A 26,278-nucleotide genomic window follows, 5' to 3' on the forward strand; every position below is an offset into this window, starting at 1 on the left:
ATTCCTTTTCATTTGGAGGTAGGGATTCCATTATTTCAGAATTCTTTACAGCAAAAGGTACTCAGAACTCACTTGTTCTAGGTCCTTCTTTACAAGGAAGTTGGGGGGTTTGTGCTGCCTTCTGTGGTGTCTGTCTTGGGCTGCCCAGGTTCCTCCACCCAGATCAAGGTGATCTATCCCACAGCTGCCGGGAGGTTTTCAGACAGCTCACAGCCCCAGTCCCGGGAACTTCCCTCTAAAGTTACACACCCTCCCGGGAACAGCTCCCTGGTGCACTGGGCATACAATGGCCTGGCCCCTATGCCTCAGTTAGGGGCATCCCTGAAAGGGCCAGTGTGATTTCAGAGCCCCCGTGACATCGGCCGAGGCCCCTACTGCTCCTGCATTGCCCCCTACCGTCCCTCTGCCCAGTCGCCCTCCCTTTGCTCCACAGGCTTGTTGCTGGGAGAATTTCCAGTCAGCTTGCTGCACAGGAATCTCTGCCTCAGGGTCCACTTCCCTGGGAACCAGACCGAAGATACTCTCTAACCACCAAAATGTATCTTGTTTTACTGAATTTCTCTGAATCACTTCTTAAATTTTTCACTAAAGTATTTCTGATGCAAGAGGAACATGAACTTGCATCCCTAGGGGAGTCTAAATAGGATCTTAGCCAGAAGCAGTTCTCCATACGCTCAGCATTTCTCTTAAGTCTCTTGTTTTATCTAACGAAAATTCTGTATTCTACTCCAGAATATATCCGTGTTTTTTTTTTTTTAATATAAAAAAAAAACTTCCTCCAGGTATTCAAATGAAATGAGTACTCTGGGAAGACATGGCATATTTATCTTCTGAATTCAATGCGTTCTGCTGCACAATCCTTTTAAGAAGTTAAGAAAGTGTTCTTAAAATGTTAATAAACGTTATTTATTCTTGGGTCTCACCCGTGGAGTCAGCTAATCATTACAGGTGATATCTTTCTCATATAATTCTGTAAAAAATGAAATTAAGTATTAATTTTTCTTTTTTATAACCAGAAGATTCTCAGCACCATCTTAAATACATATTACTAAATGGAAAAAAAAAAAAAAAGTCAGTCTGAAAAGACTACATAGTGCCAGATTCTAACTATATGATATTCTGGAAAATGCCAAACTGTGGAGACAGTAAAATGCTCAGTGGTTGCCAGGGGTTGCGGGGGAAGAAGAGATAAAGGAGTGGAGCACAGGGGATTTTTAGAGCAGGGAAATTCTTCTGTATGACAGTATAATGGTGGGTACATGTCATGCCAAAGACTACATGTTTGTGTCCCCCCAATTTCATATGCGGAAAATGTGATGATATCTGGAGGTGGGGCCTTCCCGAGGTGATCAGCTCATGAGGGTAGAGCCCTCATGAACATAACTCTTGCTCCTTCCACCTTGTGAGGACACAGCAAGAAAGCATCATCTAAGAGAAAGCAGCAGTAATATACCTCCGAATCTGTATTCTAGCCTGTAACTCATACTTGGTGTTTTTCTTCTGAAATTTCTATGTTCTAGTTTCTCCAAATCCCTTCTAAAATTCAACATTTAAAGTACACAATTCTGGGGCGCCTGGGTGGCTCAGTTGTTAAGTGTCTGCCTTCAGCTCAGGTCATGATCCCAGGGTCCTGGGATCGAGCCCCACATCGAGCCCCCTGCTCCGCGGGAAGCCTGCTTCTCCCTCTCGCACTCCCCCTGCTTGTGTTCCCTCTCTCGCTGTGTCTCTCTCTGTCACATAAATAAATAAAATCTTTTAAAAAAAATAAAGTACACAATTCTTTCAGGGTGCCTAGGTGGCTCAGTTGGTTACAGTCCAATGCTTGATTTCAGCTCAGGTCATGATCTCAGGGTCGTGGGATCGAGCCCCGTGTCGGGCTCCACACCCAGCGCTGAGTCTACTTGTCCCTCTCCCTCTGCTCCTCTCCCTGCATGCACTCTCTCTAATAAATAAAATCTTTAAAAAAAAAATAAAGTACACAATACTTTGATAAATGTAGTGTGCATAGGTCAAGCACATTGACCCGTTACTTACCAGGCCCAGTGAGCTACTTAGTCAGGTTGTTTAACACCAGTGGAACTAAAATGCAAGGTCAGTGAACACATAAGGGTAACAGTGCCAGATCAGCCCCAACCCTAGCATGCTTTGTTGGAAATGCACGCTGTTGTTCACTATATGAGGGGGTCCCTTTGTGGAAGAGCATAACGTGATCAGAGCAAAACTAAGACCAACTCCAGGAAAGTGAGCTGAAATAGCACATTCAGGGCAAACAGCGTCCTTTCCATATACCCCTAGGGGTACCATCAGAATAGAAAAAGTGAAAGAAAGTGAGAGAGAGAGGGGATTGCTCACATGGTGGAGACCGTGACAGAGGGAGAGACAAGCACTCCCAAGAAAATGGTGGACTCATTTTGACAATATGATTCACTGTTGAACTTAAAGGTCCTTCTTCTTGTTTTTAAGTCACCCTTTCTCAGGCTGTATCTGATGGGAGGTATTGCATGGACCTGAGGCTGGGGCAGGAAGAAGCCAGAGGCCGGTGTGAAAGCTTAGTGCATGTGCGCACATGCGCACACACACACTAATATACTATCTCATATCAGCTGTGGGGGAAGGTGTCTCAAACGAATTACAAGTCTAACGTGTGCTGGGATCACTAATGAAGTGTATCTCATGTTGCACTTTGCAATTGATTTACTCTCTGTATATTAGAGCTGATTCCAGGCTGTATCAAGAGTAAAGCTACACTGACTCACTATATCCCACCAAGGATGCTTTCTCCAGGGGAGAAGAAGTGTGGATGTGCAGCCAGCAGCATCATAAAGTGTTCCTAAGTCACTGCTCTCTTGTCCGCATCGCATGAGGTGTGTGATAAGCACATGAGCATTCGCTTTTGTGTGTTTTGGCAAAAACAGGTTAAGAAATGTTGCTTTAGAGTATAGGGGATTTGTGTGCAAGTTTGTTTTAAGAAGAGTGATTCTGAAACCAGCGGAAAATCCCACAATGGAAGCTATACTAGCACCATCCAGAAAGAGTAGCTCCATCACTGTGACCACCTATTTGCCACATCTTTCCTCAATTTTTGCTCAGAGTTGTGATTTCACATTGAGTTTAGACAATCCAAGTCAGAGGTCGAGAAGTTTCAACCTTCGTTTGAAAATACAGTGACACCTTAATGTCCAAAAAGTTAATGGCATGAGGTGTGTGCTCAATAAGTATTTCTTAAACTGATGGATAATAAATCAATGGTTTAAATAGTTTTACTTTCGGGGCACCTGGGTGGCTCAGTTGGTTAGGCGACTGCCTTTGGCTCAGGTCATGATCCTGGAGTCCCGGGATCGAGTCCCGCATCGGGCTCCCTGCTCAGCAGGGAGTCTGCTTCTCCCTCTGACCCTCCTCCCTCTCATGCTCTCTGTCTCTCACTCTCTCTCTTGCAAATAAATAAAAATCTTTAAAAAAAAATAGTTTTACTTTCCTTGATAATATGCAGTGAAATAACCAAAATGGATAAAATAAAGAATGCATTGACAAAATGACTATTTCTATTGATTTAATAAGCCACAAAACAGGGTAGATCAGAAAAACAGAAACTGAAACGTTCTCTAAAAAATAACCTTCCAATGTATTTTAATAAATCTATAATTTAGCAACTGAAGCTATCATACATTCATATGGACACTATGGGTTTTTACCAATTGCTTCAGAAGTTCTATGGGATTTTACATAAAGGACTTTGACAAACACCACTCTCTATATGAATAAATCTGCCCTTTGTTGTTTTTTTTTTTTAAGATTTTATTTATTTATTTGAGAGAGAGAATGAGATAGAGAGAGAGCATGAGAGGGGGGAGGGTCAGAAGGAGAAGCAGACTCCCCGCCGAGCAGGGAGCCCGATGCGGGACTCGATCCCGGGACTCCAGGATCATGACCTGAGCCGAAGGCAGTCGCCCAACCAACTGAGCCACCCAGGCGCCCTGCCCTTTGGTTTTGTAATAAATCTCAGGATAGGGAAAAGAAAAAACAAAAACAAAACACCTGGGATAAAGGGGAGCTGACATTGTTAACTAACATTCATATTCCCAGTAACTAAGACACTCTTCTGAAAACCACATTGTGCTTCATTCTGTGCTCTGCACACAGTCATAATTCCTGATATTTGAGGTATTTCTTTGTCCTCTTACAGGTTGTTGAGTTTCCTTGGTCATTCAGTTTGGGAAGCAGTTGAAATATCTTTCTTATACCAATAAAAATTACTTTATACTGATAATTTACAGTGAAACAGTGAAACGTTCTTATGATTTTCATATAAATTCAATAAAAGCCTAAAGTCCCAAGGATAATCCGATGGATTTTTATCTTTATGAATAATATGCTTAATGAAGGCAAAATTGATTGCCTGTTTTAAAAGGAAAAAGTATGCACAAGGAAGTTCAGTTTTAAAGAGGAGGAAGGGGCGCCTGGGTGGCTCAGTTGGTTAAGCGACTGCCTTCAGCTCAGGTCATGATCCTGGAGTCCCGGGATCGAGTCCCACATCGGACTCCCTGCTCAACGGGGAGTCTGCTTCTCCCTCTGACCCTCCCCCCTCTCATGCTCTCTCTATCTCATTCTCTCTCTCAAATAAATAAATAAAATCTTAAAAAAAAACAAAAACAAAAACATTTAAAAAAAATAAAAAAAATAAAGAGGAGGAAGTAAGCTCTTGCCAAATATTGCCATACTCAATGACATAAATGGTAAAATGCTTGCTATAAAATACATCAGTTATAAATTGCTAATTGTTTGTCTCTGGCACAGATCTCATTAACAATACTCAGAAAGATCACAAAAAAATTATAAGACTATAGGAGGGGAAAAATATTATATACACACACATATGTATATATTTAATTTTAATTCTTCAGAACTCTTGGTTTGAGGGTATTTTGAGTTATAATTTTACGTTCATATTTCCTGAAGGACCCTTCATAAAGTATAAAAATGTTCCTTTCTTTTTTCATTAATAATGGTTATCTCTAATTTGGAGTCCCGAGAGAATCATTTTGATCTTATTTAATTTCCATATTTAATAGCTTAAATATTCCTGGAAAGATGGGATGTGACCTCTGTTTGGACTAAAGAGAAACAAAAGACTGTGGCGTATACAGAGACGTCTGAGGAGTAGGCAGAGTATGTGAGAAGTCAGGAGGGCTTATTTGGCTTGTCAGAAGGGCTACACGAACAAGAAAAATCAAAAGTCTGACAGAAGAGACAAAAGTAAGGGAAATCTAAAAGCTTCCAGAAGTTGGATCCAGTGTAGAAGCTGATAAGAGCCTGAGAACAGCTGCCAAACAGAAAGTGATCATTATTTTCAAAGTGAAGAGCTGCAGCCACTCAAGGCTAAGCTAAAATAAATATAGAAGAAAGCTGAAAGAATTTCAAAATGTATATAGACATACATATAGTGCCCTTATATGTGTATGTGTACATTTGTACAAATATCGTGTGTGCACATGTATGCACACGTGCACACGTGCACATGGGAGGGTGGTCTGAAACCACAGAGCTCTTCACGAGTGATAGAAATGGTGGAGGAGAAGGGCTGGGTGGGGGATGGTGGGCAACATAAGGAAAGAGCACATGAGGCTGTGGAGGGGTGAATGCCCTACTGCCCGAGTTCCCGCTCTCCCCCAGCTCATATGGAGGTCGCACACTTGAAAGAAAATCAAGAATATATTTAGGGAAAATCAAGAGCTGAGGAAACAGGACCTATGACAAAGGCCCCCAAAGAGTTATCATTTTTACTCCACATCAACGTTTGCCAGGATTATGGCCAATTCCTTCCTAACGAAAAAATAGTGATAGTAATGTAAATGACTGAAATTGCATAAATGAAGAATTTACTGCCATCATCTAACCCCAAATAACCTAAAACGTGTGTGAATGTGGGAACACATATACAAATATAAAATGTTGCTGGTCATTTCTTTCTTGTCATGAGGCCTGGAACGCAGAGAGAGCCTAGTGGATTAACAGATTCATTCCTATTTTATCATTTCCAGATGGTGCGGCCGTTCCTGGTCAGACATATCTATGCTGGTGTGGCCTCTGTTATGCACAGTGTTATGTACTTGACCTAATCTAATGCTATTGTTCACTTGGTAGCTCTGGCCCACATTAACTGCAACTTTATTGAATAGTTAAAAAAAAAGAATTCCCCAAATGCTGAATTCTTGACTTCTAATTTTAGGGCCCTTATTATTAAATACATTCCTTTTTAAATTCATGCTTCATATTGCTTTCAGTTTACATTCCCCAAAGGAAGACTCCTGCTCAAAAATGGTTCTCCAGTGCCTTACAGGATTAAAGCCACTGTCCTTACGGGATGAAGTACCACTGTCCTGATGCCAGCCTCGTCCATGTTCTCCCTCTCAAACCTACAACTGCGGAGGAAATAATGAACATTGCAGATATGATGGTATTATACTCTTTGCTGGCTGGGAAGGGACCGGGGAAAGAAAATGTTGTTGTCAATCCTGTAAGTAGGAAAGCTTTACTTACAGAAATTTTGAGTATTTTGGCACTGATCAATTATTAGATTTTTGTCTCAGTGAAGTAGGCTTGAGATGGAGAGCGGGCAGCTATGTCTCCATCACACACCAGAAATATATGAAGGAAATCTAGAGAGTTTCAAGCAAGCTGTCAGTGAGGGAATGTTGTTCAATTCCATACACACTTTAGAAACACCTGTTGTACATGTCTCAGGAAGGCCAAAGGAGAGAGAGATGATTTACTGAGGCAGGTGGTAGAGAAGACCACTCAGGAGTCAAATATAATTCTACAGTGGTCTTTCAGAGATCTCTCAGCTCTAGTGTCTTGACTACTTCTATGACGCAACCAGAGAAAATGGCTGATACCATGATTTCCAGTTAGTAGGGTACTGGCGCTAGAGACAGAGATAAATAGAGCTATGTTTAATTTAATCAATATTAATTTTGAGAAATATTAATCAGTAGCTTTACCTCTAAGTTCAGAGAGTTGTATATGATTGAATTATTATTATTTAAAAAGCCATATAATTGTTAAGATTAATTTTTGCCTTTCTGATGAAATGATTAAAAGTGATTACTTTGAAGTATATTGGGTTATCTTGCCCCATATGGAATTCTATGGAAGTCATGACTAACATTATGTTAATTATATTACAATCAGAAAGATCAGAAGGAGCAAACAGCAAGGTCAGAATATTCTAGAACTTGGACTGACCTTCTAATTGATCAATCATTTGCTCCATCTGGCAGAAACAACCCAGCCTATCATTTCTTTTTTTTTTTCTAAGACTTTATTTATTTATTTGAGAGAGAGACACACACAGTGAGAGAGGCAACACGAGCATGGGGAGTGGGAGAGGGGGAAGCAGACTTCCCTCGGAGCAGGGAGCCTGATGCGGGACTTGATCCCAGGACCCTGGGACCATGACCTGAGCCGAAGGCAGACGCTTAACGACTGAGCCACCCAGGCACCCCAGACTATCATTTCTTTAGACCTGTTTTTACCAAAACCTGGTTATTTCTCTAACCTCATGTTTTCTATTTTGAGCAAGTTTATATTAGCAAAAATAACTCCTACATATAAACCCATTTATTCTTTGTTAAGCCAAGAAAGTTGTGTTTTATTTGTTGTTGTTTTCTGTTTTTGCCACTTCCAACTATTTCCAGAAAGAGTAACCAGTCCTTTCTGGGTAAAATGTTGTCACATGCCAATAAGATGTTATCAGAAAAAACACTGTTATCGGAATTGTTGAAGTCATTTGATTTTTAATTTAAAAAAAAAAAATCTAGTTTTTTTTTTTTTTTTTTAGTGAAGCAGTGTCACTTTTTTATCCTATTTCTTAGGCAACAAACAAACAAACTTGTTTTCCTAAAGTCTGGATGTTTTCCAGGTAACAACATATGTGTTCCAGGGAATTAGGAAAACCATAATGAAAGTATAGACTCTAATAGCCCAAGAGAACAAAACAGAGCCAGATTGACCTTGGCAATGAAAAGCTCCCAGAATCTCTCAGACACACTTGGCCTGGTAAAATGGTTGGCCCTATTTCTGAGTGAAAAGAAAGGATTTGGCAAAGGTTATGATAATTTCCAAACATGACTAGGAATTTAGGAGTTGATTACTGCTTTCATATGGTAGAGAAATGGCTATATCACTACACCAGGTTTTGTTTTACATAGACATCACAGTACTTATACATTCAAGTATATATTATGTATTTATGTGCCATACATACAGAAATATATATGTTTATATGATAATATCAGTGTTCACATAAAAGCATTCACCTTTAAGACAGAGTTAGAACAGTAACCTGTGGTTTATCTTCAGGTTCAGAGTGAGGCACTTGTCAAATTCTGCTAGGCTAACGGAGTTCATATCGGGACTGAGTTTTCTATGGTTTTCATTTGGACTTTTTCCCCCTAATTTAACAAAATTCCTTCCAGTCTGATGATCAGCAAGAAATCAAATAAGAACCGTCTCATAGTATAATATGCAAGTTGCTCCAAATGCAGACAAGGGGAAATCCAGGTCTTGTTCGCATAAGCCTGCCTGGTATTAGCGTTTAATGCCATTTTCTGGTTCTTGTGTTTTGTTTTTCCTTTAAATGTAACATCCCTTCCCAGGGTAGAAAGGAATTATCCCATCCTTTGATAAACTGTGAGGACTTCATGACCCACAATAATAGATTTAAAATCTAACAATATTCTAGAAGCCAATAAGTGAGCTGGGATGGACTGATTACCATTTTCTTTTGGCTTTTTTGTAATTATCACTATTAATTTTAAAATTAGGCTCATGAATTACTAACTGAAACAAAATTATAAAAATGAACATACATTAAGATCATGTTTTAAATAATTCATCTATAATTACCATATCACTTCTGATATAAAATGAGTATTCTGTATCATATGCTGACTTGAAATTTATTTTATATTTTTCTCAATCAACCTAAAAGTTAAAGATCACTCATTGTTACTAATATTAAAACACACACACACACACACACACACAAAACAAGATGACAATGGTGATTTTTTAACATGGACCAAAAAAATGACATAAAGTAAGCCATGCATATCACAAAACACCATGTAAGCTATATTATAGGAGAGCTGTAAACTTCAGGCTAGGAAAATCTGCAGTAGGGTTTGGCTTCCCTATATTGGGGAGCATTAAGGTTAAATTAGTGAAAAAGGCAGTTTTGCTCTGCCCATCAAAGTGGAAAAACATTTACACAAGAGAAGGTAAAGGGCAGGGTGTTTCCAGCCAGAGAAGTGGTGGGACCAAAGTCATGGAGGTAGAAGGCTATGGGGCATGGCTGGACAGAGGCAGGGGGTCTCATTCTGAGGGATTATTTCATAGACAGAGACAGATTAAGACAAGATTTGTACTAAAGGATACGAAGCTTATTTAGTAGGTAATTGAGAGCCTCTAAGCATTTTTCTTCTTTATAACTTGTATGAATTTGTGTATTTTGATCAGTTTCGCTTTTATTTCCCCTCTCTCCATTAGAGTACAGACAGATAATTTATTATTCCTAGTTAACTTTATAATTTGGTCCATATGCTGCAGAGTATTCAAGCTTGATTATGAGCAACAAGAGAACTGGCCATCATGCAGGCCTGGATGATGTGGAGATGAGATATGAGAGCATAACCTAGGGGACCCTGAAGCATGGGCTTGGTCAAGGGTATGCTTCCAACTAGCAATTTTAATTCTGATGTAGTGACACAGGGACTGTTAGAGATCATTCAGAGTGATGACAGGGGAGTAGATAGACCAGTTTCCAAAGCAAGTATTCAAAGACTGTGGAATTAGCCAGTTTTACCCTCTGATGTACTTCATCTCACTTGCTTCCCACTCATTTTTCTGAGTTAGATTCTCAGCATTCCATTTAATTTTTGGAACTATCCAAAATCCTTTCAACAAACTTAGTTTCGACTTAAGTTAGCTCAAGTCAGATTCTGTTGCTTGAAAAAAAAATTTTGTTATTGTGTTGAATAAGAAAGATGCCAGATCTACTTTTCTGGAACTTACTCTATCATAGGTCCTAGAAGATGAATTTGGTAGTTCTTTACATGTCAGTAAATTAGATAAATCAGTTATGAAGCCATTACAGAGATATGGATGAGTAATAAGGATGCCTTGAACTAGAGTTTGAGCAGTAAAATGGAAGCAAGGGGGGGAAAAAGAAGGCAAAACCTATAGAATGTGTTGCCTGAGGTGTGTTTAGACTAAGGTAATGGGGGGGGGGGGTTAAAAAAAAACAAAACAAAAACAAAAAAACTTCTAAACTTCTATTCATAACTGCCCTTCCAATCCAAATCCAGGACAGCACACAGTAGATTCTCAACTAACACTGGATGAATGAAGGGCAGGCCTGCTCAAGTTCACCAATACACTGAAGAGTGATGAGCCTTCTCTAACTGCATTGACACCTCTGTTCTCACCTGTCTGCCCTTACACTTGTACCCCCTTACCTGTCCCCGCCTCCTTCTCTCTGGACTCACTCCCTTTCTCTGTCATTCTCTATGCATTCCTTTCACTTTCCTGATCCTCTTGTACAAATCTAGCCCTGCCTGATCATAAAATGGCAGATTTGGAAGGGACTTAGGAGATCGTCTACTTCATTTCCCTGATGATGAAACATGGTCTAAGGAGTTAAAATGATTTTCTCAGAATTATACAGTGATTTAGTGAGACAGTCATGATTTAGACTTGTGTCTCCACAATTTTAGTCCAGCTGTCACCTCTCCACCACTCAGTACATATTTACTCCAAATGTCACATAACACTTTACGTCACCTCTCCCCAGATCTTCAAGTGAATCCAGTGGAGTTGTAACCAAGTTATTTGGTGGTATTGCATGCTCCCTGGCATGTCACTATGGGGGTCCTGATACTCCCATTGGAGAAACATTGGTTTAATTGATGATTTTCTAAAAATGTCTGCCTGAATCAACCATGAAGCATTGCTGTACAAACTACACCTAGAGATTCTGGATTTTGGATGGGAGTTTGGTTGGAGGCACTTTTACAGAAACTTACAGAAAGAAGACATGGTTTAATGCCAGAGGTCTTATTGTTTGTTTTTTAACTGTCCTCAAAAGTAGAATCTGTTCCATAACACAGTGGGCAAGAACCTTCTTATACTTAAGCAAATGTTAGCAACTCTGCTCACATAATCAGTTACAATTGTTATTATGATTATTTAGAATAATAGTAACTTTTCAGCCCAAATTTCCTAGTCCTTGTGTTAAGCTCTGGAGATGACATAGACAAGCTCCTCTTGCTCTTGAGGAGCTCAAAATTAGTGGGAAGTGATGTATAAATGCGTGTAAGTGTATTGTATGTGTATATATGTATGTATACACATATGTATGTATGTTTGCTTGCATGTGTGTGAGAAGAGCTAAGAATAAGTAGGGGAAGGAAAGAAACAGAAGATATAGGACAGAGAAGACTTTGATGGAACAGTGACTGGAAGGAACTAAGAAAGGAAATGACCAAGAACATTTGCTCTTGGAAAGACTGAGGGTTTTCCCTGAGACAAATAGTGACAAAAAAGGTGTTTGGTTGTGGATATAGGCACATTTAGAGGTGGAAAAAAAAAAAGGTTAAGGGAGTTTGTTACAAAAGGGGGTTATTTTCTATTCAAAGGATATAAGAACATTGGCAGAGTGAGGAAATTTCAAGGGAATAGCTGGGAGATTTGAGGACTGTTGTAGAAAAGCAGTGCCAGGGAATGGGAAATAGATGTGTGTAGGACCCTTGACCACCAGCTAAGGTGATAAACCAAAACTTTTAGTGGTCCCAATGAGCATGACCAGCAGCAGCCTGGAAAATACAAATGGTTATAGTAACCCAATTTCAAAGACTGATAAGGCCATTATGACTGAACATGACCTGGATATTGTATTTATTCTAGAGTCTGATAAATAAATGTGCTAATACATACAATGCCTGGCACATAATTAGAACCCAAATTTATCTTTAAAAAATTGGACATAGGGGCACTTGGGTGGCTCAGATGGTTAAGCGTCTGCCTTCAGCTCAGGTCATGATCCCAGGGCCCTGGGATCCAGCCCTGCGTCAGGCTCCCTGCTCAGCAAGGAGTCTGCTTCTCCCTCTCCCTCTGAACCCCTTCCCCTGTTAGTGCTCTCTCTCTCTCTCAAATGAATAAATAAAAAATCTTTTAAACAATTAATAAAAAATAAAAAAATTGGACATAAAATAATTCAAAGTACTGATTGAGAATGGAATTGAGATGTTAGATCATTAGATCTGGGATTATTAGGAAAAAAGTATAAAGAAGCTATTTTATAGAAGAAAGCAGGAAGCACTGAGAATGTAGAATTGTATTTTTTTTCTTGTTAATTATGTTTGAAAACAGGTTTAGGAGGAGTAATCAGGAAGTAGAGGATATAATGATCAGATGAAACTTTCAACCCTAAAATTTCAGACAGGATGATAAGATCCAGGATGTAAGTGTGGGAGTTGGTTATGGAGGAAGAATATTTATGAAGGTAACTAGAATTGAAAAGGTTAACCTTTTATATAGGCTGAGTGACCTGGAAGTTGAAATTGCCCAGGACTTAGGATCCAGAAAAAAAACATTGGAAGGATAAGAACCCAGATGTGTGGCCTTAAAAAGAAGAAAATTAAAAAATTTTTTTTTTAATTTCTATTTTTTTAAGTAATCTCTACACTTAATGTGGGGCTTGAATTTACAGCACTGAGATCAAGAGTCACATACTCTACAGACTGAGCCAGCCAGGCGCCCCCAAAAGAAGAAACTTTTAAATAACTCTATAAAAATAAAATTCTGAATGAGGCATAGAGTAGCCAGAAAGACAATGACCCTATTATTTAACATTGAAAATCTGAAGACTTTATAAAGAACAAACGGCCACTTAAGCAGAAGCATCGTAAATAGGAGAAATTCAGATTTCAGTTAAGGGAATGATTTCTTACAAAAACCGTTATTGACAAGACTCTTGTTTTGACTATGAATTCTAGATTGTACAGTAGAAACAGTGAGGAGAAGGGAAATGGTCCAGGGAATGGGGGAAAGCTAATTTGGATGGAAAAGATACTTTGGAAGATGATAGGTGACCAGAAGAATCCTTATGTAGTTCTTGTGAACCTTTAGAAATAAAGAAAGTAGATAATAATGCTCTTCTAATGAAACTAACTTTCCCCTATGTCTCTTTAGGACTGTAATCAAAGTAATTTGATTGCCTAGAGGGCATGAAAACTTGATGGCTAAGCTCATGGGCAGAAAAACTTTACCTCCTACAACATTACCTCCTACAACATATACTGATCTTCTTTCAATGTATGAATAGTACTGGACCTGGAAACAAATGTTATTCAGCAGGAATTCCCAGTTCTTCTATATTTGGATAGTAAAACAATCCTTATACACCCCATCTACTAAAGAAATCGCTTACCTCCAGAGACACATTCTGGGGTAAAAGTGATGTCATCAAGGGCAATAAAGATTTCCTCATTTCCAGCCAAATCAGCTTCAAATGCCACTTTAAATGCACTGTAACTGGAGAGAGGGACATGCCCATACATCCAACCAGTTCTTTTGCTTCCAATCACTGACCACACGAGGATGTTTAGTCCAGATTCCTCAATGGTATATACCTAATAATGGGGGCAAAAAAAGAAAAAGCAACTCTTTATGGTTTGGATGTTAGAGATATATGGACGTCCTGGTTGTTAACAGAAGAATGGAGTCTGGCAATGGGACAGCACGACACCTTGACTATAATACTTTCTATCTCACAAACTGGGGTTACAGAGCGAGTTATATTTTCTTTAAGTAGTCAGACCTTTGTTTGGTTTTGTCATGTCAATTTCTGTGTATCACAGTGGGCATGGCCAAAACCTGTAACTATCTTAAGAATCTAAAAGAGCTGGAAGGAGCTATAAAACTAGAATTTCTCATTGCTAAAGGACTTTGTCCATGTTTCCCCAAGGTTGTTTTAAAAGAAGAGAACACTTATCTTAAGTGAACATGATCATATACAAGTCATTTCAGAAGCCAAAGTAATGTGCATAACATATTTAGTATTTTGACAAACAGAGAATCTTCCTGAATTAACTAACTAACATCAATACCCAGGACTTTTTAAATGCAAGGACTAACAGACTGATCACATAAAAAGTGAAATAGCAATAAAGTTAGCTTTGAAACCAACCACCAGGCCAAGTTCCAATAATCTTTTTGAACAGTAAAAAACAATTCAAAACAAAAAATGCCATTTCCTAGTGCTCTTCAAAAACAACAACAAAAACAGGCAAGGCAGTAAACATATTTTTCTATACTACCTTTCTGTACCTAACTTTCAGTTATCATTTCCCTAGAAATGATAATTATATTTTATATATATGTATATATATATGTATATATAAATGCATGTTAGCAATCACTTACACAACTCTTTCTTTTACATGGGAAAAAATATGACTCAGAAAAAAGAAAACACATAATAATAATTTTCTTCTATTGCAACAGTGTTTTTGTCCAATAATATTGCTCCCTACTAAAAAAATCCTACTTTCTCACTTTTTTTCCTTAGTATCAAAATTTATCTAAAGATAATTTATCCTACAAAAGTTTATCTAAATTTTATACTATCAGGAGAAAATAACACCACTCATTCTGTTGCATGTAATGATACGATATTGTATGGCATTCCAGAAATACTCCCAAGAGCCACCAAATTATCTAGAGCCAGAAATTAGCATGCTGCTAATGTTACTATTACAAAAAGTCTAAGTCAGAAATCCAGCTATTAATGGAAGTTAAAAAAAATTTAAAAAACCATCAAGATGTCATACAGAAAAAAAAATAGAAAAACTTGCCCCAAATTTGGAAACCTGAAAAGTGAGATTTAACATCAACAGTATGGAAAAGCACACATTTCCTAAGCAAAAAGCAGTTTTTATATTGATTCCTCAATAAATGAAATAAACTAAAAGTCAGTATGAAGGGAATCTGGGTCAACCGAGTGTTTCCAGTCTCACACATAAGCAAACACTCATCCCAAAGCTCTAAGATCTGGTCGGTACCTATTTCTCAAATAAACACAAATTTCCTCCATTTTAAAAAAATTAAAAAGGTAAGAAGGTTCCAATTCAATATGATAACAGGACAACTTTATAAAGTCAACCTAAGTTGAATTATCTTTTGTTTTTCTTCATAAATCCTGAGTTACAACATAAAGATTTAAAAGGGGATGGCTTTATTTTATTTTATAACTCTTTTTCTGGAAAAAACAATTCAGAAAACCAAATTACATGAAAACACAACCCAACATGTTTTGCTTTTTTCAAAACCCTAGTATAAATGTATTTTATTAATATATCTATTTTTATTGTTTTTCATTTCATTTTTCTTTCAGTCATCTTAATCTTCAATTAATCGTACATGCTCTTGCCAAATTCCATTTCCCTCATTCTTTTACTCTGCTTCTCCTAAATCCACCGTGACATCCCCTGCCTGTTCTCCCACCCCCATGCCCCATCATGAGCATTAACTCTCTAATAGACTTCAACCAATGGTACCCAATATTTTACCCTACTATAGTCCTTATTCATTCTGATAAACTTCACTATTTCACTACTTGATTCCAATGAAACTTTCTGACAATCTCATGGATTGTTTCAATTGTAACATGTATTTATAATACTCCCAATGCATTAAACTGAATAAATTGCATGCTATGTCCAGTGTTTCTGTAGCCATAATGGCCAATGGTAAAAATAGGAGGATCATTTAAGGGCTCCATATAATGCTGTTTTTTTTTTTTTTTATGGCAAATGAGAAACCTAAAAAAGGCTAATATTATTTATTTTTGTCTTTCAATGAAAACAATATTCATTGTCTTCAGAGAAATTTTTGTGATAACTGTCAGCAAAATATTTTTCTTTTTTATTATTATTTTCCAAAAATCTATTACTTTGAAAAAGTAAAATGGCTAATAACCTTGAAAAATAATTTAGTTTAATTTGTTCCTAATTTTATATTTTATTACACACATTTTACTGAAAACTTATTTATGTTACAATAATAACTTCTTATTTGAAATAGCTTCTAAAATCAGCTGCTGGACAAATAATTTGGTTACTTCTGATCTTCTAAATTTTGGTCAGACATATAGCCATTAATATAATAATAGTCAATATTATATATTATAAAACAATCATTTTATCATGACTTTTATCATAAAACAATATGGATTCAAAGAATACATAAATAAAAATATTATGTTTAGATATTAAATCAATGTTATATTATATTCAAGGATGATACTATAATTGTAACTGCTTATGATATAGGGTAGGGAAAACTTGAAGAAAACTTCATAGATAGAATAAAATGATATGTCATTTAAATACAAATATTATAATAACATTCAATTAAATATATGTTAAGTTTTTTTGAGGAGGAAACTCCTCAACATTTATTTGGAGTGAGCATACATTTGAAAGAAAACATTCAACAAAAGATATGATGAGATAATAGAAAATATGAGTTAATGATTAAATTACAGAATAGTATGGAAACCAGACAGCAGCTATCTCAACAATACCCAAGTATGCAGGTTTTCCTGGTGAAGAACTAAAAGAACCCGATTAGTACACTTTCCTGAAATGCCTCTCCTGCAGCGAGTCACAATCTCCAAGTGCCTGCAACATGGAAGGTAGGCTGGCAGTGACTTAGAGTCTCCTAATGGACACTTCCAGATATCAGAAACACTTTATCCATTTCACTATTATTTAGCTTATTGAAATTTGTGCATGCAATGCAGTGCCAAGACAAAACCTTGGCTTTACTTGGTCCCAGTTACTCTCAGCTATTCTGCTAGATGTCTGTTCTTTAATCACCACTGATAGGGTAAAGCAAAGAACCGAGCTACACTTAATCCTTGTCAGTGTACAGTTTCTCATGGCTTCATTTGAAAACACTCAAATTTATATAATAGAAGAAAGAAAAAAATCAAAAGTAATGAAAAGGGCAATTTCTTTCAAAAAGAGTTTATAGGCATTAAACTTATTTAATAAAAGAGAAATAACATTATCCATATATTTGAAAATTTAGCACACTCACATATGTTACATGAACCCTACCGCATGTGTGAACGTAGGGTAGGACTACTGACTGCCCTCTACAAATCTGGAATTAGAGTTGTAGAGAGAAATTAAACAATCCATTACTTATACACAGCACAGGCTTCCAGTCCTCAATATGGCATATAAAAGAGATTAGAAATCGTCCTACTGGTCCTAACAACAAGAAAAAAGCTGAGTTGAAAATCAATAACTTCTTAGATCCATCAGACAATTGATGTCACAGAACCATCAGGACCACTGCCTCCAAAATTGAGGAGAATAATAGGTGGACACAAAGAATCACAGCTTACTGGAGCAGAAGCCCAAGGACAGAAATTCCTGTAGGAACCAGTAGCAGGGTAGAAAAACCTGGAATGAAACTGATGAAAGGCTGAAGGCCTACTGTAGACAAGTTTCAATGTTAAACATCCTTGAGGGGACTCTACACTTTTGTGAGTTTGACCTCTCAGAGCCCCACCAGTTTCTCATGTTGAAAATTAGAGAAAAATTCCCTCAAAATTTTGGCAAATAAAGGGAAAAGTAGCCATTTTGAAATATACCCAAAGCATTCTGTTCTTCTTAGCAAGACCTGCCCTCAAAACAAACTATTTAAAGAGACTGTAACTGACTGGGGTTTAACAAAACTAGAGAAAGGAAAATACCTAACTCCAGCTCCTAGTAGCATTCAAGGTGGGGAAAGGGAAAGAAGCAATTCCAGCAACTTCTAGCCTTCCTGTCTTACCTCAGGAGTGGAAAGATAAACAAACAAGAAAACAAACAGACAAAAAACCCCAAAAAACCTGAGAGGTAATTATGAAGGATACAACCCAGTGGCACTAAAAGACTCACTGAGACCTAATCATAGGCCCCACAACTTACCAGCACATGAGTAGGGCTTCTGTGTATGAACAGGGGAATACAAGGAAATAATAGCACATTGCAGGCCTTATTTAGAAATAAATCTCTCTGGAAACCCAAAGGTAACAGTGAAGACAAAAATAAGGACAACAGGGAAATTATAACTGATATCTACAGTTACAGCAAAGAGTAAACATATCCTAACCTTTAGCCAGATACATATAAAACCTCACACTAAAGGCCTAATTCCTTTCACCCAGTACATCACGTCGGTCTGTCAAAAAAGACAAAAAACACAACTTAAAGAGACACAGCAAGCATCAGAACCTGGTTTAGATATGGTAGAAATGTTGGAATTATCAAGAAGGGAATTAATATAGGTATAATTAATAAGGTAAGGGCTCTAATGGAAAAAGTAGACAGTATGCAAGAAAAGATGGACAGTATAAACAGAGAGTTGGAAACTAAGAAATAATCAAAAGGAAATGCTAGAAATAAATAAAAACACTCTAACAGAAATGAAACACACCTTTGATGGGCTCATCAACAGACTGGACACAGGAGGGGAAAGAATGAGTGAGCTTGAAGATATGTCAATAGAAACTACTAAATCTTAAATGCAAAGAAAAAAAAAAGACTTGAAAAAATGGAACAGAATGTCCAAGAACTGAGGAATGGTTCCTACAGGTATAATATGTATAATGTAAATACCAGAAGGAGAAGAGAAAAAAGCAGAAGAAATATTTAAAGTGATAATGACAATTTTCCAAAATTAATGATAAACACCAAACCACAGATCCTGGAAGATCTGTGAACACCAAATATTTATCTATACCTTGGCATATAATATTAAAACTGCAGAGAATCAAAGACAAGGAAAAAATCTTGAAAGAAGCCACAGGGCATTGGGGAGGGTAAATACCTTAATTACAGAGAAGCAAGGATAAGAATTACATCAGACTTCTCTTTAGAAACTATGCCAACAAAAAGAGAGTTGAATAAAAATATTTAAAGTACTGATAGGAAAAAAAAAAAGACTCTCATCTGGAATTCTGTATCCAATAAAATTATCCATCAAAATAAAGAATAAAGATTTTCTCAGACAAACGTAAGTGAAAATAATTTTTTGTTAGTTCACCTGCCCTACAAATAAAGTTAAGATAAATCCTTTAGAGAACACAAAAAAGATATCAGTCAGAAAATCCAATCCGCATAAAGAGGAACATTAGAGAAGAATAAATGAAGTAATAAAATATTTTATTTTTATTATTAATTGATCCAACAGGTAACAGTTTGTTCAAAATAACAATAGCAAGAATGTATTCAGTGATTTTAGTTTTGGGGTAAATGAAATAAATGAATGGCAGCATGTTATAAGGATAGAAATGAGAACTTGAAAATACTCTTTATAATGGAATTGCACTACCCATGTAGTGGCATAATGTTAGTGGTCCATAATGAAAGTGGACCTGGGTTACTTATAAATGCATATTGCAAATTCATGAGCCAAAAATTAGAAAAAAAGTTGAAACGGAAGTGTAATTGGTATGTTACAAAAGGAGAAAAAAAGGAATCATACAAAACATTCAATTAAAACAAAGGCAAAAAAGAGTAGAGGACCAAAAAAAAAGAACAAGGTCTACAAGTATAAAAGATAAACAAATATGCTAGATCTTAATCCAACTACCAATAATCACTTTAAATGTTAGTTTTCTAAATATACCAATTAAAGCGATTGTTATAGTGGATTTTTAAAAAAGACTCAACAATATGTCATCTATAAGAAACTCAAGTTAAGGGACCTGGGTGGTTCAGTCGTTAAGCGTCTGCCTTTGGCTCAGGTCATGATCCCAGAGTCCTGGGATCAAGTCCCACATCAGGCTCCTTGCTCATCAGGGAGCCTGCTTCTCCCTCTGCCTGCAGCTCCCTCTGCTTGTGATCTATCTCTCTCTCTCTCTCTCTCTCTCTCTCTCTCTCTCTCTCTCTCACACACACACACACACACACAAATAAATAATCTTTAAAAAAAAAACAAACCTCAAGTTAAATATAAAGATACAGATAGATTAAAAGTAAAGGGATAAAGATTTACCATGTTAATATTAACGAAAAGAAAGCTGGAAAAGCTATATTAATTTCAGAAAGAGCAAATTTCAGAGAAAGGAAAATTATCAGGGACAAATGGTATTACAAAATGAAGAGAGTGGTCAGTTCTCTATAGCAGTCCTGCATGTGGATGCAGCTAATAGCACAATGTCAAATGCCTGAGACAATAACTGGAAGAACTGCAAGGAGAAACAGATGAATCCACTCATACAGTCGGAGACTTCAACATCCCTCTATCAGTAATTGACAATCAGGAGGCAGCAAATCAGTAAGGGCATAGTTGAACTGAGCAGCGTCAATCAACTTTATGTTTATAGACTACTTCATCCAGCAACAACAGAACACAGACTCCTCTCAAATTCACAGGGAATGCTCAGAAAGACTGATGACATTCTGAACCATCAAATACATTGTAGCAAATTTGAAAGAACAGAAATCCTACAGTGTATGCTCTCAGATCACAATGGAGTTTAGGAAACAGTAACAGAAAGATACATGCGAAACCCCAAAAAACTTGGAGATTATATAGTATACTTCTTCATAACACATGGGTTAAAGAAGAAATCACAAGAAAGAAACTAAAACTATTTCAAATTAGATGAAAATGAAAGTACAATTAATTAAAATTTGTGGGATGTAGTGAAGCAGTGCTTAGAGGGAAATTTTATAGAATTAAATTCATTTAACAGAAAGCAAGGAAGACCTAAAATCAGTCACCTAAGCTGGTTCTTTGAAAAGAATAATAAAATTACTAAACTTCTCATCAGGTTACCTAAGGAAGCAAAAGAAGATGCAAATATCAGAAATGACAGAGGAACTATGACTACTGATCCCATGAAAGGATAATAAAGGATTATTATTAACAACTCTATGCCCACAAATTTGGTAAACTAGACAAAACTTTCCAATTCCTTGAAAGGCGTATCTATCAAAATTCACACAAGGACAAAGATAATCTGAATAGGCCTGTAGTATTAAAGAAACTGAATCAATTATTCCAAAAGAGAAAGCACCAAGCCCAGATAGGTTCACGGGTAAATTCTACGAAACATTTAAGAAAGAGATTATACCAATTATCTATAATCACATAACCAGAAAATAGAAGCAGAGGAAACATTTCCAAATCCATTCTATGAAGCCAGCTTTACCCTAATACCAAAACTAGGCAAAGACAACACTAGAAAGAAAAACTACACAACAATATCTCCCATGAACATAGATTCAAAAATTCTCAACAAAGTATTGGCAAATGGAATCCAATAATGTTTAGAAGGAATGACAAATAACCACTAGGTGAGATTTATTCCAAGTATGCTTGGTGAATGAACATTGGGAAACTGATTAATGTAATCTATCATATTAGCAGGATATAGAAGAAAAATCATATAATAATATTGATCCCTGATATGCAGAAAAAGCATATGACAAAATCCAACACCCATTCATGATAATAACTCATAGGAAACTAGAAATAGGAAAGAAACTTCCTCAACTTGATAAAAAACATCTACAGAAAACCTACAGCTAACCCTGTTCTTCATGGTGAGAAACCATACACTCTCCTGCTAAGATCAGGAATAAGCAAGGATGCCTGCTCTCACTGCTTCTATTCAATATTGTACTGGAAGTCCTAGCTAATGCAATACATAAAATAAAGAGAAGAAAGAAAATTAAAAGACATACTAATCAGGGGTGCTTAGGTGGCACAGTCGGTTAAGCTTCCAATGCTTGGTTTGGGTTCAGGTAGTGATGTCAGGGTCTTGAGATTCAGCCCCATGTCAGGCTCCACACTCAGTGAGGAGTCTGCTTGTGATTCTCTATCTCCCCCTGCCCCTCCCCACCTCTCTCTCTCAAATAAATAAATAAATCTTTAAAAAAAGATACACCAATCATAAAAAAATAAAAATGCTTTTGTTTGCAAATGACATGATTGTCTACATAGAAAATCCCAGAGAATCAACAACAACAACAATAAAACTCCTGAAACTATTAAGTAATTTATAGCAAGGTTGCAGGATACAAGGTTAATATACAAGTCACTTATTTTCTTATGATCCAGCAATGAACAATTAGATTTGAAATTAAAAACATAATACTATTTATATTATCCCAAAAAGTACATGAGTCATATGAAGAACATTACAAGACTGATGAAAAAAATGAAAGATCTAATTAGATGGATGATATTCTATGAGGAAGGCTCAATATTGTCGATACAAATTCTTCTCAGCTTGATATACAAATTCAATTCAATTCCAGTCAAAATCTCAGCAAGTAACTGAGGCTACTGAAAAACTCATTCTAAAGTTTATAAGGAAAGACAAAAGACAGAATAACCAAAACAATATTGAAGAATAAGAACAAAGTAAGAGAACTGACACTACCTGATTGCAAGACATTTCAAAGCTACAGTGATCAAGGCAGGTGGTATTGGTGAAAGATTGGACAAACTGATCAACAGAACTGAAAAGAGAGCCTGGAAACAGACCCACATATATACAGTCAAGTGATTTTTGATAAAGGAACAAAGGCAACTCATTGAGGGAGATTAGTATTTTCAACAAATGGTACTAAAACAACTAGACCCACATACAAAAAAAAAAAAAAAAGGTGATCCTAGACATGGAACTTCCATATCTCACCAAAACCAATTCAAAGTGGTTCACAGACCTAAATGTCCACCGCAAAACTATAAAACCTCAAAGAGATAACTCAGGAGAAAAATCTATGTGATCCTGGGTTGTTTTTTTTTTTTTTTTTTTTTTTAAGATTTTGTTCTTTTACTTGCCAGAGAGAGAGAGCACAAGCAGGGGGAGTGGCAGGCAGAGGGAGAAACAGGCTCCCCACTCAGCAAGGAGCCTGATGTGGGACTCAATCCCAGGACTCTGGGATCATGACCTGAGCTGAAGGCAGATGCCCAACTGACTGAGCCACCCAGGCATCCCTGATCTTGGGTTTTGAGATGACTTTTTAGCTATAAAACAAGAATCATGATCCATGAGTAAAAAAACCGGTAAGGCAGACTTCACTGAAATTAAAAACTTCTGCAATGTTAAGGACACTGTTATGGCAATGAAAAGGCAACACAAAAACTAGAGAAAATATATTTTTTAAAGATTTATTTGTTTGAGAGAGAGAGTGAGTGCAAGAGAGCAAGCAGGGGGAGGAACAGAGGGAGAGGGAGAGAGAGAATCTCAAGCAGACCAAAGAGCCCGACTCGAAGCCTGATCCTAGGACCCTGAGATCATGACCTGAGTCAAAGCCAAGAATCAGATGTTCAACCAACTGAGCTCCCCTGGTACCCCTGGAGAAGATTTTAAAACACAAATCTGATAAAAGGACTAGTATCCAAAATATGCAAAACGTTTAAAAGAAAAACAATAACCCAATTAAAAAAGGGACAAAGGATCTGAAGAGACACCTACCAAAGCAGTAATACAGACGGCCAATAAGCATAGGAGAAACTCCCAACATCATATATCATCAGGGAAATAAAAACTGAAACAGCTAAAACACCTATTAGAACAGCTAAAATCCACATCACTGAAAACACCAAATCCCAGCAAGGAACAACAGAAACTCTTTATCATTGCCGGTGGGAATGCCAAATGGTATTTTAGAAGACAATTTTGCAGTTTCTCACAAAACTAAATATACTCTTATCATATGATCTAGCAATTGTGCTCCCAAAGGAGTTGAAAACTTATTTCCATACAAGAATTTACACATGAATGATTATAGCAGATTTATAATTGTCAAAATTTGGAAGTAACCAAGAGGTTCTTCAATGGGTAAATGGATAAACAAATGTTGGTACATCTGTACACCGGAATCTTCTTTAGGGATAAAAGGAAAAAAAATGAGCTATCAAGGCACAAAAGGACATGAGGGAAGTATATTTCTAAGTGAAAGACGCCAATCTGAAAAGGCTATAAAAGTAGAAAACTTCTAGAAGATAACAAAGGAAAAAATCTAGGTGACTTGGAGTTTTTTGTTTATTGGTTTTTTGTTTTGTTCATTTGTTTTTGCTATTTTTATTTCGTGTGCGTGTTTTGAATAAGAGATAAGTTTAGGATAATAGTATGGGACAAAGTGGGTAGATGCCAGGGCCTGTAGTAATGAGCTTCCCAGGAATAGACAAACAGGAATAGTCCAGACAGATAAGTAAGACAGACAGAGAGACAGGAAAACAAAGCCAAATGGGTAGGAGGCCAGGACTAACGTCAGCAGCTCAGTCTGGGCTGCAGATCCAGTTCTGCCTTGGGGACCTAAGAAATGGATAGGGTGGGCATGGGCTGCTGTTCCCATCATGCCCCTCTCCTCATTGGGTCTTGTGCCTCACCAGAAGCCAGGGACCTTTTGCATGTGCTTTCCTGGAGTACAGAATGGTTGTTCTGGGAGTGCAGGGAAGGCAGAGGGTGGAGGCGCTTGGAAGCTCCCTGGGGAGGTGGAGGCCTGGGTGGTGTGGGGTTGGCAGCAGCAACAGGGAGAATCTGCTCAGTAGGGGGCTCTGAGTCCAGGGCAGGCCACTCATACCCTGCCCACCACACCAACATGGTGCGGTCAATACATTTTCAAGTAGAATTCTACATTTATGGATTTCTGGGAAAGGTGAAACTATCTATAGACACAGTAAAGAAGATGAGTGGTTGCCAGGGGTGTTGGAGAGGAAGGGAGGGAGGACTAGGACGAGCACAGGGGATTTTTAGGGTAGTGACACAGTTCTGGACAATAATGTCGATACAGGTCATTACACATATGTGAAAGCCCACGGAATGCACAGCACCAAGAGTGAGTCCTAATGTCAACTATAGACTTTACTAATAAAGTGCTAATACTGACTCATCAATTACAACAAACGAGCCACAGTAATGTAAGATGTTAATAATAGTGCAAAGTTGGGGTGAGGTGGGGGGTATATGGGAACTGTCTGCACATTCTGCCCATTTTCTCTGGAAACCTAAAACTGCTAAAAAATTAAACTATTAATTCAAGAATTTTTAAAAACCCAAATATACACAGTATAGAGGTGACAGAGCTAGTACGGAATTTTTCTTATTTGCTTTGATTCACTCAATTGCCTATTTTATTAGAAAAAACACTAATGTCTCATCTATTTCAACACCAATTAAGCATTATTCAAATGGTCACTTGGTCCTCTCTCTTTTTTTTAAAGATTTATTTATTTTAGAGAGAGAGAGCGTGTGCACATGCCAGTGGGTGGAGGAGGAGAGGGAGAGACTTTCAAGCAGGCTCCACGCTCAGTGCAAAAATTGACCCAGGGCTGGATTTCATGACCCTGAGATCATAACCTGAACCTAACCAAGAGTCTGACGCTTAACAGACTGAACCACCCAGTCCTTTAAACACATTTACTCTCTCTTTCCTCCCTTCCCTCTTTCCATCACACTTTCTACTTCCAATATTGGACATTTAAAAAAAGTCAGGTGGCCCATCATTTCTTACCTTGCAAACGCCAACTCCTTACCCCAATTCCCTCCTAATAAACCAAGCATCTTTGCCTATCAGAAGCATGAATTGTCCAAGTACTAGGTACATTAAGCTATCAAAGGAAGCCCTGAAGAACTCAATTAGTAATAGCAATTCTCCAGAACTGGGCCACACAACACGGTAATAAAAATGTCCTTCCAAAGGTATAAATATTTCTTCAAGATCTCTCTCCCCTCCCCCTTCTTCCAGGTCTGACTACTCTCTCCCTCCATGAGGCTCCCTTGCCAATCCTCCTAAACACCAAGGACACTCCCAACTCGGGCTGTTGCACTGTTTTTTTTTTTTTTTTCTCTCTGTCTGAAATGTTCTCCCATCACGTCCTCCATATTTGCATGGCTCGCTCCCTGGTCCCTTTCAAGTGTTCGCTCAAAGTTTACAATCCCAGTGTGGCCCACTCTGACCATCCCTGGCTCCACCAGTCCTCTTACTAAGCCTCATTGTGTTACACGGTCTTTGCAAAGACTACCCAACTTACTCATCACGTTTCCTGTTTAATGTCTGTCTCACCATGATAGCATAAATCCTATCAGGGCAGGGAATTTGTTTTGTTTATTTAGGTATGCCTAGAATACTGTCATGTATAGAACAGGTGCTCAGTAAACATTTGCTAAAGAATGGAAAAGTTCAAGATTTAAGAACTT

At 37.5% G+C, this 26,278-nt stretch overlaps 1 protein-coding gene across 1 annotated transcript in view; it reads right to left on the minus strand.

The window, feature by feature from the left end:
* MALRD1 (MAM and LDL receptor class A domain containing 1) overlaps positions 1-26,278 on the minus strand; it is a 790,469-nt gene that overhangs the window by 159,615 nt on the left and 604,576 nt on the right. Inside the window, exon 34 of the mRNA XM_064590300.1 lies at positions 13,487-13,688. Coding sequence (XP_064446370.1) covers positions 13,487-13,688 — 202 coding nt within the window. The remainder of the gene's footprint in view (positions 1-13,486; positions 13,689-26,278) is intronic.

This window comes from Mirounga angustirostris, unplaced genomic scaffold (assembly GCF_029215605.1).
Source record: "Mirounga angustirostris isolate CCGP_5_RB_7025 unplaced genomic scaffold, mMirAng1.0.hap1 SCAF_5, whole genome shotgun sequence".
In the NCBI taxonomy this organism is placed as follows: Eukaryota; Metazoa; Chordata; class Mammalia; order Carnivora; family Phocidae; genus Mirounga; species Mirounga angustirostris.